General features: G+C 42.0%; 1 protein-coding gene across 1 annotated transcript in view; it reads left to right on the top strand.

Moving 5' to 3' along the window:
• LOC117394397 (secretagogin-like) overlaps nt 1-13,453 on the top strand; it is a 68,276-nt gene that overhangs the window by 23,639 nt on the left and 31,184 nt on the right. The window contains exons 4-6 of the mRNA XM_033992632.3: nt 4,866-4,955; nt 5,998-6,054; nt 8,981-9,058. Of these exons, the coding sequence (XP_033848523.1) occupies nt 4,866-4,955; nt 5,998-6,054; nt 8,981-9,058 (225 nt within the window). The remainder of the gene's footprint in view (nt 1-4,865; nt 4,956-5,997; nt 6,055-8,980; nt 9,059-13,453) is intronic.

Raw genomic sequence — 13,453 nt, forward strand, 5'->3', positions numbered from 1 at the left:
GTTATTTTATTTAGTATTTTAGTCAGATGTGTGCTGTTATGTGTCCCGCGGCACCACCCACCTCCTCACCCGTTTATAATGCTCTTCGGGTAGCATGAGGGTAGTGAGGCTGGGAGAATACAAGACGAGCAGCAGAATTTTGAATGAGCTGAAGGGGGCTGATAGTCGAAGCAGGGAGACCAACAAGGAGAGTAGTCCAATCTGGAGACTACAAGAGCATGGACCAGGAGCTGAGTGTAATAAGTAGTGAGAAAAGGACGGTTTCGGTAGATGTTACAAAAGAAGTGGCAAGTGCGTTACAGGGACGATATATGTATTCTCTCTCTCCACTGTCATGATTTTTGTGACATAGCAGCACATACCACATACACTCCACATGCTATAAGAAGTGTGCATCTAAAACATTGTACGACTTTAAAGGGTAAATTGCCTTCTCCCACTAAAAAGATTGCTAAAAATGTTTAGCAAATAATACAAGGATAGTACAAACTGTTCAGCGGGATGCTCATCCCGGGGGGGGGGGGGGGGGGGGTCATACGCATCATACACATGGTAGGGGTCTGTGGCAAAGTGGCTGTTGATTAAGAACAGATGCAGAGGTGATGCAGTGCAGAAATAATCACAAGTGAAAACTGTAATCCAATTTGGAAATGTTATTTTTATTATTACACAAATCCTGGTCTGGCGACCAAACAATAATTCTCCGGCAATACACCCCTGGTGTAAAGCTCGGCAGGAAAATAATAATAATGATTTGTAAACAAAACAAATAATAACACGTTATCTGCTCCCACAATACTACTATCACAAATCACCAGTCCGGGTGCGTGCAGTAGTGCTCAAGGTGGGTGATAACAAATAACAGTGACTGTGGTGTTGTTGTTCCGGGTAGTGCTGGCCCAAGGCGACAGCTCCGGAGACGTGTTAGCCGTGTAGTGAATTTACAAACAAAAGACAATTACTAACAGTGCTACAAACAAACAAAACACTCACAAATACGTTTTTGTTTCTTTTTGGGAACTCTCCCGGTCCTTCCAGTTCCATGCGTCTCTGAACCCAAGCGAAGGAAAAGATTTCTCCGGCCCCCTTTATGCAATCATGCATGACCCCTTGGTTCGACCCTACTCGATTACAGCTGACTCTATTGCCTGCAGCTGCTAACTCGTTTACCTTCCAGGTCAATACGTTCCTGCAACGGAGTCTCGCCTTCTTCCAGGCTGACCGACTTCCCAACCCAGGAAATGAAAGGCCAGCCCATCCAAAGCCTTTCCCTTTCCCTTTCGCTACTTAGCGCCCTCACAGGTTGGGAGTGAGATTTACTAATTATATTTCCGTCACTGGGTCATACGCAAAAGCACCCATTATCATATAATAGACGTATCCCCCCCCCCAGTTCAACACCACACCACCATCATGACAGTAAAAATAGACATAGTGAAGCATTCTTACCTTTGTATAAGTTAGTGATCAGCAGATGTGTCAGCCGCACGAAGAGCACAGCGTGTGGTTTTCACTAACTACTGTGCAGAATAAATTCTTTTTTTTCTATGGGTAAATATCAGGACTTTCTTCCTGTGCTTCGGGACGCGGGACATTTGCTAGGAAATCGGGACTGTCCTGACCTTATAGGGACTGCTGGCATGTATGGATAGTAAACAACCCACGTCTCTGGGTGTATTTTGGGTTATTTTGTATAGTGTGGGTTCACTTTGAATTCGAAGACGACCACCAACCATACTTTTGGGATATGCCTGACACAGGTCAGGTATTCGCTGAGCATTTTATGTCAGAGCTGCCAATAGGCCCCTCCGGGGAGTGACGTCCTCAGTCCCGCCTCCTGAAAGAATAAAAAGTCACTCCGCGGAGCTCACTTCCTCTTTTGCTTCTCACTGCGGTAAGGTACGGTGCTAACCTGACCAGTTGCTGTGATTGAGTCTGTATGAAAGAGCTCTCACTCAAGTTTTCTGGAGTTACCCTGCAATATTTTATATTGCTGGAAATTGGCTTGCCACTTCCCTGGAATCAGAAGCTTCTGTTAACTGAGCTATAACGCTGCGCAACTGCGCTTCATTAAATCTTTCTTTCTTTCACCAGTCTGCACATTGCACTGCATTGCAGACTGCTTTCTAACTCTGTAGCATCTGCTGTTGTGTATGGTTTTTCTCCTGCTATTGGAGCAAAATAAAAAAAGAGATGCATCCTGCTGTTGCGTTGACTCCGCTGGTTGTCTTGGCCCACCCGCTCAGTACGCATGGCCCCCCAAAAAAAACCCACAATAATAATAATTTCCACAGTCCACCTTTCTGGCATGGTGACTGTTCTAACCCACAGCTTGGCTGTCCTGTGTGTGTGTTTTTCTTTACTGCTCTTGCAGTTTAAAAAAATAAGGTAGAGCTTGGCTCTACCTTGCCCCGCTGTTGAGTAGACTCCACCGGCTGTCTCGGCCCGCCCACCTCAGTGCGTTGGGCTTTCAAAATAAACCAAAAAAACCAAAGAGTACTGTTTTTTTCTTGCTGTATAAACTAGCAGTTCAACCCGTGCCTAACGCAGCTCTTGAGCCTGTGCTCCTCTTCAGTGTACGCTACGCGCTGCCCCATTTGTGTGACTGCACGCGGTCCAGGCCAGGCTATGATCCACGCCTCTACTGCTCTCCTTATTGCCTACCGCATCCACTCGAGTCTGTGTATCCATCCTGGCATATGCTACGCGCTACCCTGGGTTGTGTTGACTACACGCGGTTAAGGCTAGGTGCCTTTCCCCAGTACCTTCTGTGCTTGCACCCTTGGTGATTCGGAGCCCTCATGCTTAGACACCGTGCCTCGGTGCTTCTGCACCCTGGCACTCCAGAAGTCAGGCATTAGGTGTACCCTGGTACTTCGGCGCATGCGAGACCTCAGTGCTCCGGTGTTGCACTCAGTGCTGCAGACGCCCTTGGTGCTTCGCTGCCCTCGAGACCTCAGAGCCTCGTTGCTCGCAGTGCCCCAGGTGCTTCAGCGCTTCAGAGTGAGATGCCGTCAGTGCTCGTCGCCCTTTGGTGCTTCAGCACCCTCTGGGCCTCAGAGCCTCGATGCATGCAGTGCCCTTGGTGCTTCACACAACACCAGCTACAGTATTGACACACTTGCACCTCAGAAAACTGGGTGCTCGTCACCGTACACACCGGTTACGCACTTCATTTCCGCGCAGGTCCTTCTCCCTTTCGAGGGATCATGGTTACTTCCATGAGCGACACTCTCCAGGTCTTGGCCCTCAAACAAGAAGTAGCTGCATTAGTTCCCAAGCAAGCCATCCACCTCATTGAACCCACCTCCAAGAGAAGGGGTTCTACTCGAGATATTTTTTGGTGCCAAAGAAGGATGGCAGCCTTCGCCCCATCCTAGACCTGAGACACCTCAACGGATTCTTGAGGGAGAAAATGTTCCAAATGGTCACACACCGTCACATTCTCCAGTCTGTCCGGCTGGGCGACTGGTTTACTACTGTGAACTTAAAAGATGCATATTTTCACGTCCCTATTCATCCCTCGCACAGGAAATATCTCTGCTTCACTTTTCAGGGAAGCGTCTTCGAGTTTTACATGTTGCCATTCGGCCTCTCTGTAGCCCCCTGCACAAAGTGCATGGATGCCATCCTGGCCCCCTTGCGGCTGCAAGGGATCAGGGTGTTGAACTACCTGGATGACTGGTTGATCTGTTCCCAGTCACAGGAAGGAGCAGTGGCCCACACGGCAATATGAGCATCTGTCGAGGCTGGGTCTCACCTTCAACGATGCCAAAAGCCAATTAATTCCGGTGTAAAGTACGGTTTACTTGGGACTCCGGCTGGACTCCCTTACAATGCAAGCCTACCTGCCAGACGACAGGGTGGCCACCATTCAGAACTGTCTATCCCTGTTTCAGCAGAGATCGATAGTATCTCTAGTGCTGTGTCTGATGACAGGGGCTTCATTAGCTCTCCAGCTGGGATTACTCCATATGTGCCTGCTTCAGACGTGGCTCAATGCCTTCCAGCTACACCTCAAAGGCGACAGGCACTGTCGGTTGACCGTGTCTCACATATGCTGGGAAGCCCTGCACTGGTGGAGGCAAGCCATATGCGCGAGGGTGTAAGGATGGGGGTGATCCACAGCCGTAACAGGTGGTGACGAAAGACGCATCCAAATTAGGCTGTGTGGTCTGGGCTGGCAGAGGAGTCTGTGGAAGGGACCTGGAAGGGAAATGATGTGGCAGCCGCGGATTGTAGGAGCGGTTGCACTCGTTAACCAAGGGGTCATGATTGATGGTACAAAAGGGGACGTATCGAAGTGATCTGTTCCTTTGCATGGTTAAAAGCTAAACTGGAAGGAGAACATGTATTGTAATCATGAGTGTTTTGTCGTGTCTAAGCACTTACCTGGACATCACTGCACCAATTGTTCACGAATAAACTGTATTTACACCACAAGTACTATATCACTCACTGTGGACTTGTGTTTGTGTTTTATGTTATGTGTGGGTGTTAAAGATTGGGACTATTATTATTTCGGGACTAACCCGTGGTTTAAACGCCTCTATCTTGCCTGTTCTCATTGCTATTATTTACTGCCTTTTATCATCAGACTTTGGATTGTACAAATAAAAAACCATTGCACCTGGATTATCATTGTCTGTTTATTGATCACTGCAGCACTCCTGCACCTGCACACTGTTAACCACTTTGCCACAATTACACACCCAAGTGGTAGTATATTTAGGACTCATGTTTGGATTGCAGACAGTTTATAGGGTTGTAGTGCTCATACATTTGGTATGATGGGTCATGCTTTACAAAATATAACCTCACTGAATTATCACTTCTAAGTTTCTTCTTTTTTCCCTTTACTATAGCTTGCAAATATGATGCTACCAAAAGACGAAAACTTCCTGCTACTTTTCAGACGGGAGACACCACTTGATAACAGTGTAGAGTTTATGAGGGTAAGCAAATGCTAAATCCTAAATCTGAAGGTTCTGGAACACCGCTAGAAACATAGATGGTGAGTTTTCAAATGCCTATTTACTGCAGCACTATTACTGCCCTTCGAAAATAGTAACGGCTAAAATAAGTGAACTTTTTAACAAGTACAATAGCTCTGATTGTGAAGCATCCACAATACAATTTGACGAAACTGCACAACCTTTTAATTTTAGCCATTTTTTTGTTTGATTTCAGGGCAACATTTTTGACATGACAGATCATTAATCACCTTTATTGCATAAAACAAAAACTGTCATAGGCGCTGAGCACCAGCTTAGTTTTCCTTTCCTTGATCTTAAACAAAAATTATCAAATGACACTTATAATAGTAAATACATTTATCTAATTTCTACAAGTATTTCTACAAAGTGTCTTTACCCATCTTGTCAGAATGCTTTACTTTATTTACTCGTCTGTGTGTCAGTGCCTTCATTTGTGTTTGTGTCCACAGTCATAGTCAATGCACTGTTGCTGGCATTTGACATAGCTTGCCTATTAATTACGCGTGTTCTGGCTTGACTTCACCATTGTATTAAATTTATTTATTCAGGATTTAAGATTAAAACCTTTTTTTTTTATAAAATACATTCCAGTGATTTTTACACCAAAGCTTTCCCTCGAGTACCTGAAAAAAAGCAACAGTCCATGATTCACTGTTACCCGCACAAATCTGATGTGCCAAACCCCTTGACTTACCCAAACAACAACAGAATACCGTCTACTATTAGTCATCTATCAAAGTCAGTCAAATCTGCTGACTTGCTCATTGTGACTGAAACTAATGCAACAGGAAAATGTCAGGGATGCTTTTTACATAGAAAATTAATCCATCACTTGAGAGACACACAAGTCTGTGCTGCATATGTTAGCATTGTTGGCAGGCATTAGGTTAAGTAAGATTATCAATAAAGTGTAAATTGGAAATAAAATAGCCTTTTAAAAAAATCTGTTGTTCAAAGTGATACATAACTTTTTTTCTTTCTTAAACATTTTTTTTTACAGATTTGGCGCAAATATGATGCTGACAGTAGTGGGTTTATTTCAGCTGTAGAGCTCAAGGTATGAAACTGCTCTCTTACTATTAAAGTGGTTGATGCCTCTATGGCAGGCTTAAGACATGCTGTGTAATGTGGAAAGCACACTTGCCCACTGCTAACAGCTATCCCTGCTCTGTTGATCAACAAAGGAGACTGCAACTGATGATCAAAAATAATCATCAGTTTACAGCTTCCATTTAAGACCTTCTTTGTAAAATTAAAAACAAAAGACTGCACACGTAAATAATTTAGTATCTGGCAGTTGTGATGTACATGTACAGTATTTTTTTTCTCATTTTCTATTCTATACATAAATATTTAATTAATATAATGCACTGCAGCAGCCATTATTGAAAAGCTGAATATAAAAACCCATGATTAAACAGCATGTGTGTCACAAAGCAGTTTGAAGAAATAATGCTCTGCTGTACTATGATTCAGTATTCTTAATTGATAATCTGAGCTTTACTCTCTTTTATATACAGTATAATGTACAGTATTGTTGTCAATAATATTAATGTATACAGTAACATCTTTGTATACTGTACATTTGCATGCAACTGGGGAGGAGGCTGTGTGGTCCGGTGGTTAAAAAAAAGGGGCTTGTAACCAGGAGGTCCCCAGTTCAAATCCTGGCTCAGCCAGTGACTCACTGTGTGACCTTGAGCAAGTCACCTAACCTCCTTGTGCTCTGTCTTTCGGGTGAGACGTTGTTGTAAGTGACTCTGCAGCTGATGCATAGTTCACACACCCTAGTCTCTGTAAGTCGCCTTGGATAAAGGTGTCTGCTAAATAAACAAATAATAATAATAACTAGAAGTTGCAAGCAACTTTGAGGCTTCCAAGGAGTTATTGTGAAATTTAAGCATTTCTATTGGTTGAATAAAGCATATATGGGTTTCTATATGTGAGCCATAGTAACCTTGACCCTATCTGCACTCTGTAAGGAGTTATGAGCAAGTTTTACATTTGACCTTAAGTAGAGGTCAAAGGTCACGATCAAGGTAATTTTTTTTGATAGCGCATATATGGTTTTGTATATGTGTTCCATAGTAACCATGACCCTATCTGCACTCTCTAAGGAGTTATAAGCAAGTTTTGCATTTGACCTTTAGCAGAGGTCAAAGGTCAAGATCAATGTAATTTTTTAATAGAGCATACATTAATTCACATATACTTCCACTACTGTGTGAAGATTTGTGTATCTACAACATTGTACCTTCGATAAATACTACAATATATGCAAGTATTTGTAGCAGCAGTGTGGCGTAGTGGTTAGGGCTCTGGACTCTTGACCGGAGGGTTGTGGGTTCAATCCCTGGTAGGGGACACTGCTGCTGTACCCTTGAGCAAGGTACTTTACCTAGATTGCTCCAGTAAAAACCCAACTGTATAAATGGGTAATTGTATGTAAAAATAATGTGATATCTTGTAACAATTGTAAGTCGCCCTGGATAAGGGCGTCTGCTAAGAAATAATAATAATAATAATAATAATAATAATTTGACCATAGCTGAAATTTGATTGGCTCATGGCGGCCATGTTTTTTTATGTAGCGACTTGCTTTGAACAAACTTGATAGACAACCTTACCAAGGCTATGTATGCAAAGTTTCGCTTCAATTGGCATAACGGTTTCAGAGAAGAAGTTGTTAGAATATTTTTGATAAATCTAATATAGCTGAACCATGTAACCAATCGACTTCTCTTGAACAAATCTAAATCTAGAGCATAAGGGTAGTCTGTGCCCCAAGTTTCACATCTCTACCATAAGTGGTTTTGGAGAAGAAGATTTTTTTTAATTGTTAAAAATTCTTGAAAAAATCCAATATGGCTGCCAAACCATGTGACCTATGACCTTCGTTTTATGCTCTGACACAACTTCCCAAAGGCCTCTACCACCCAAGTTTCGTGAGTTTTAGTACAACGGTTTTCATTTTATGCAACTTTTAAGGTTTTCTTGGCGGAAGGAAAAAATATAATAAAAATCCTAACAAAAAAAATAGGCTTCCCATACTAGGCCTGGAAGCCTAATAATGGTAGCACACAACCATATAGCCCTTCGCAGTACTTAATGACCTTGCATGTCTCAGTCCTTGCACATGTTCACACTGTTTGGATTTACAGTATAAGTAAACATCAATCAATCAAAAATGCTTAACTAAATAAATGCTTACCTAAAGCCATACTCATGAATGTGCAAATGTGCTGATATGTGAGTCTGGAATTGAGTCGATGAAATGTGCTTTTTGAATGTTGCTGATAATTTGACCATATCATATTCTACTCCAGATCCAGTTGCTAAGCAATACATTGCTGTTTATTGCCTGGGATTATTCTTTGCGGTCGCCAGACCGGGATTATAAAAATAAATGTCTGTTTGAATCGTGAACTTTGTTGTCTGTCTTCTGTTTCATAATCACATCACCTCTACACCTGCACACGGCAGACCACTTTGCCATATATCCCCATGCTATCTAAAAGGTATAGTAGGGTTTAGATGCTAGAGCACACAGAAGAAAGCAGAGAGTACGCATTGTGTAATGTGTAAGATGTAAACAACAAAAAGTGCTGTTCAACATATAAGGGGGGGGGGGTCTATTCAATTGATCTAAAGTTAGTGGCACATCTTAATAATTAAGATAATTGAAATAAGGTTATGCAAATTAACATCTAAATGTGAATGTGCGTCTCATTGGTGTATTTCGGTGTGTAAAAAATGCAAATCACCCAAGAGAGTCCTGCTTTACAGTAGTATTTACATCCACCATCAGTAGTAGCTTGGGATAAAATTTCTAATTTAACTGAAACTAATTAAAAACTGTTGTTTATCAAACCAACCATGACATTCAGAGGCTGTGCAATCACTTGATTAGTATGCTATAGAATTAAACACTCCTAAATCTTTCTTTCAATTTAGGAAAGTAATCCTGTCATTCTCCTTAACAGAACTTCCTGCAGGATCTGTTCCTACAGCACAAGAAGGTCATTTCACCCAGCAAACTGGACGAGTATACTGACGCAATGGTAAGTGTCATCTCAGCTTCCATAATTAAACTAATAGGTGATTTATGTATGCTGCAATACAGTATATCAAACTTACAAATTGCTTGAAGTAATTATATTAGACCCTCTATATCAACAACAAGGTTCTCCAGGTGATTCAATCAAACTTTTCTTGGCTCGTTTCCAATTTCTTGTATGGCTTGTGGGTGTCTAAATACAAAATACAAATACTTGCTGTACATTTGCTATTTATGGTGGTAAAATGCATTACTATTAAGCATACTATTTGAAATACAAACCTTACATGTTCACTTATCTTTTATACTGGGTTTGTAGGAGCTTTTCAATAACTGGCTAGCATTGGCTAGCTACTTTACATTTTATACAGCAGATTTTTTTTTTTTTTTTACCTCAGGTTAGGTGTAGTACGAAAAGCACCATGCAACTGGTACTGAGAATGCTGGGACTCCGGGAGCCCAGAAGTTGGTCAGTTTAGGGGATGTTGATACCAAACAGTGTAGAAAGGGTTTGCATAGAGTAGTAGGTTCCTGGACGTTTTCCTTTTAGTAGGACCAGTGTGGCAAACCTTTTTTTATTTTTATTTTTTAAATTTAGAATCTCTAATTATTTTTACCCTCGATTTTCTCCCAATTTGGAATGCCCAATTATTATTATTATTATTTTTTTTCTTCACCGCGGCGATTCTCCACACAGCTCAGGGACCCGAGGCTCTGTGAGCGTCCTCCGAGGCTCGGCGAGCGTCCTCTGAGGCTCGGTGAGCGTCCTCCGAAGCTGTGAGCGTCCTCCGAGGCTCAGCGAGTGTCCTCTGAGGCTCGGCGAGCGTCCTCCGAGGCTCAGTGAGCGTCCTCCGAGGCTGTGAGCGTCCTCCGAGGCTCGGCGAGCGTCCTTCGAGGCTCGACGAGCGTCCTCCGAGGCTCGGTGAGTGTCCGAGGCTCAGTGAGCATCCTCCGAGGCTGTGAGCGTCCTCCGAGGCTCAGCGAGCGTCCTCCAAGGCTCAGTGAGCGTCCTCCGAGGCTCAGTGAGCGTCCTCCGATCCCACGAGCCAATTGGCATCGTTTTACACCCAGGAACACGAGAGCGTATGTCTGGAGTACAAGGACCAGCCCAGCAAACCTCACTCAGCGCCTGACCTGTAGGGTTTGCCGCAGAGTGATGAGGAGAAATAGTCTAAGCCACAGCCCATCTCCCCAACCCCAGGAGCACCAAAGCCAATGAGTCCCCAGTGAAGACCGGCTGCCTTGCACAACCAGGATTCGAACTTGCGATCTCTGGTTGTATGGCTTACCCTGCACGCCGCGCGGCAGTGCTTTTACCAGCAAACATTTATTTTTCTAGCGTATTACGTAGCACACAAAATTGATAATTGTTCAGTAAGAACAGAAAAACATAAGAAAGTTATTGTTTGCTCGTTTGGTTGTTAGTAGCTTATCGATCCCAGTATCTCATCAAGCAGCTTCTTGAAGGATCCCATGGTGTCAGCTTCAACAACATTACTGGGGAGTTGGTTCCAGACTACTCTGTGTAAAAAAGTGCCTCCTATTTTCTGTTCTGAAAGCCCCTTTATCTAATCCCCATTTGTGACCCCTGGTCTTATTTCACGTCGAAAAAGTCCCCTGAGTCGACATTGTCAATACCTTTTAGAATTTCGAATGCTTGAATCAGATCGCCACATAGTCTTCTTTGTTCAGTTTTCTTAGCCTGTCTGCATATGCCATGCCTTTTAAACCTGTGATAATTCTGGTCGCTCTTCTTTGCACTCTTTCTAGAGCAGCAATATCCTTTTTTTAGCGAGGTGACCAGAACTGAACACACTATTCTAGATGAGGTCTTACTAATGCATTGTAAAGTTTTAACATTACTTTCCTTGATTTAAATTCAACACTAAATATCCGAGCATTTTGTTGGCCTTTTATAGCTTCCCCACATTGTCTAGATGAAGACATAAACATAAACTCCTAGATCTTTTCCATAGATTCCTTCTTCAATTTCAGTATCTCCCATATTGTATTTATAATGTACATTTGTATTGCCTGCATGCAGTACCTTACACCTTTCTATATTAAATGTAATTTGCCATGTGTCTGCCCTGTTCTGAATGCTGTCTAGATCATTTTGAATGACCTTTGCTACTGCAACAGTGTTTGCCACTCCTCCCATTTTTGTGTTGTCTGCAAGTTTGCTTACTATACCAGAATCTAAGTCATTAATGTAGATTAGGAAGAGCAGAGGGCCTAATACTGATCCCTGTAGTACTCCACTCGTTACCTCGCTCCATTTTTAGGTTTCTCCTCTAATCAGTACTTTATGTTTTCTACATGTTATCCACTCCCTAATCCATGTGCATGCGTTTCCTTGAATCCCTACTGCATTCAGTTTGAGAATTAATCTTTTATGCGGGACTTTGTCAAAAGCTTTCTGGAAATCTAAATAAACCATGTCATATGCTTTGCAATTATCCATTGTTGATGTTGCATCCTCAAAAAAATCAAGCGTCGAAAAGTAGGTTAGTTAGACAGAATCTCCCTTTCCTAAAACCATGCTGACTGTCTCCCAGGATACTGTTACCATGTAGTTAATTTTCTATTTTGGATCTTCTTATAGTTTCCATATAATAGAAGTCAGGCTTATTGGTCTGTAGTTACGTGGTTCGGTTTTGTCTCCCTTTTTGTGGATTGGCATTAGGTTTGCGAATCTCCAGTCTGTTGGTACAACCCCTGTGTCAAGAGACTGTTGCATGATCTTGGTTAGCGGTTTGTAGATAACTTCTTTCATTTCTTTGAGTACTATTGAGAGGATCTTTTGGGATGAAATTGTTTTGCGCCTCTAGTACTACATTTTTGAAAAATAGCCATCCTTTTTCTGTGGAGGTTTTCTCTATTTTACTCCAATCTACTTCTGTTAGTCGCTGTTTCATTCCCTCATAGTTAGCCTTTTTAAAATTGTAAACCTTAGATATAGTTAAGAACATAAGAACATAAGAAAGTTTACAAACGAGGAGGCCATTCGGCCCATCTTGCTCGTTTGGTTGTTAGTAGCTTATTGATCCCAGAATCTCATCAAGCAACTTCTCGAAGGATCCCAGGGTATCAGCTTCAACAACATTACGGGGGAGTTGGTTCCAGACTTCTCTGTGTAAAAACGTGCCTCCTATTTTCTGTTCTGAAAGCCCCTTTATCTAATCCCCATTTGTGACCCCTGGTCCTTGTTTCTTTTTTCAGGTCAAAAAAGTCCCCCGGGTTGACATTGTCTATACCTTTTAGGATTTTGAATGTTTGAATCAGATCGCCGCGTAGTCTTCTTTGTTCAAGACTGAATAGATTCAATTCTTTTAGCCTGTCTGCATACGACATGCCTTTTAAACCCAGGATAATTCTGGTTGCTCTTCTTTGCACTCTTTCTAGAGCAGCAATATCCTTTTTGTAACGAGGTGACCAGAACTGAACACAATATTCTAGGTGAGGTCTTACTAATGCATTGTAGAGTTTTAACATTACTTCCCTTGATTTAAATTCAACACTTCTCACAATATATCCGAGCATCTTGTTAGCCTTTTTTATAGCTTCCCCACATTGTCTAGATGAAGACATTTCTGATTCAACATAAACTCCTAGGTCTTTTTCATAGTTCCCTTCTTCAATTTCACTATCTCCCATATGATATTTATAATGAACATTTTTATTGCCCGCATGCAATACTTTACACTTTTCTCTATTAAATTTCATTTGCCATGTGTCTGCCCAATTTTGAATGCGGTCTAGATCATTTTGAATGAACTTTGCTGCTTCAACAGTGTCTGCCACTCCTCCTATTTTTGTGTCGTCTGCAAATCTAATGAGTTTGCTTACTATACCAGAATCTAAATCATTAATGTAGATTAGGAATAGCAGAGGACCTAATACTGATCCCTGTGGTACACCACTGGTTACCTCACTCCATTTCGAGGTTTCTCCTCTAATCAGTACTTTCTGTTTTCTACATGTTAACCACTCCCTAATCCATGTGCATGCATTTCCTTGAATCCCTACTGCGTTCAGTTTGAGAATTAATCTTTTATGCAGGACTTTGTCAAAAGCTTTCTGGAAATCTAAATAGACCATGTCATATGCTTTGCAGTTTTCCATTTTCAATGTTGCATCCTCAAAAAAGTCAAGTAGGTTAGTTAGACATGATCTCCCTTTCCTAAAACCATGCTGGCTGTCTCCCAGGATATTGTTACCATATAGGTAATTTTCCATTTTGGATCTTATTATAGTTTCCATAAGTTTACATATAATAGAAGTCAGGCTTATTGGTCTGTAGTTACCTGGTTCAGTTTTGTCTCCCTTTTTGTGGATCGGTATTACGTTTGCTATTTTCCAGTCTGTCGGTACAACCCCTGTGTCAAGAGACTGTTGC

This window comes from Acipenser ruthenus, chromosome 3 (assembly GCF_902713425.1).
Source record: "Acipenser ruthenus chromosome 3, fAciRut3.2 maternal haplotype, whole genome shotgun sequence".
NCBI lineage: Eukaryota > Metazoa > Chordata > Actinopteri > Acipenseriformes > Acipenseridae > Acipenser > Acipenser ruthenus.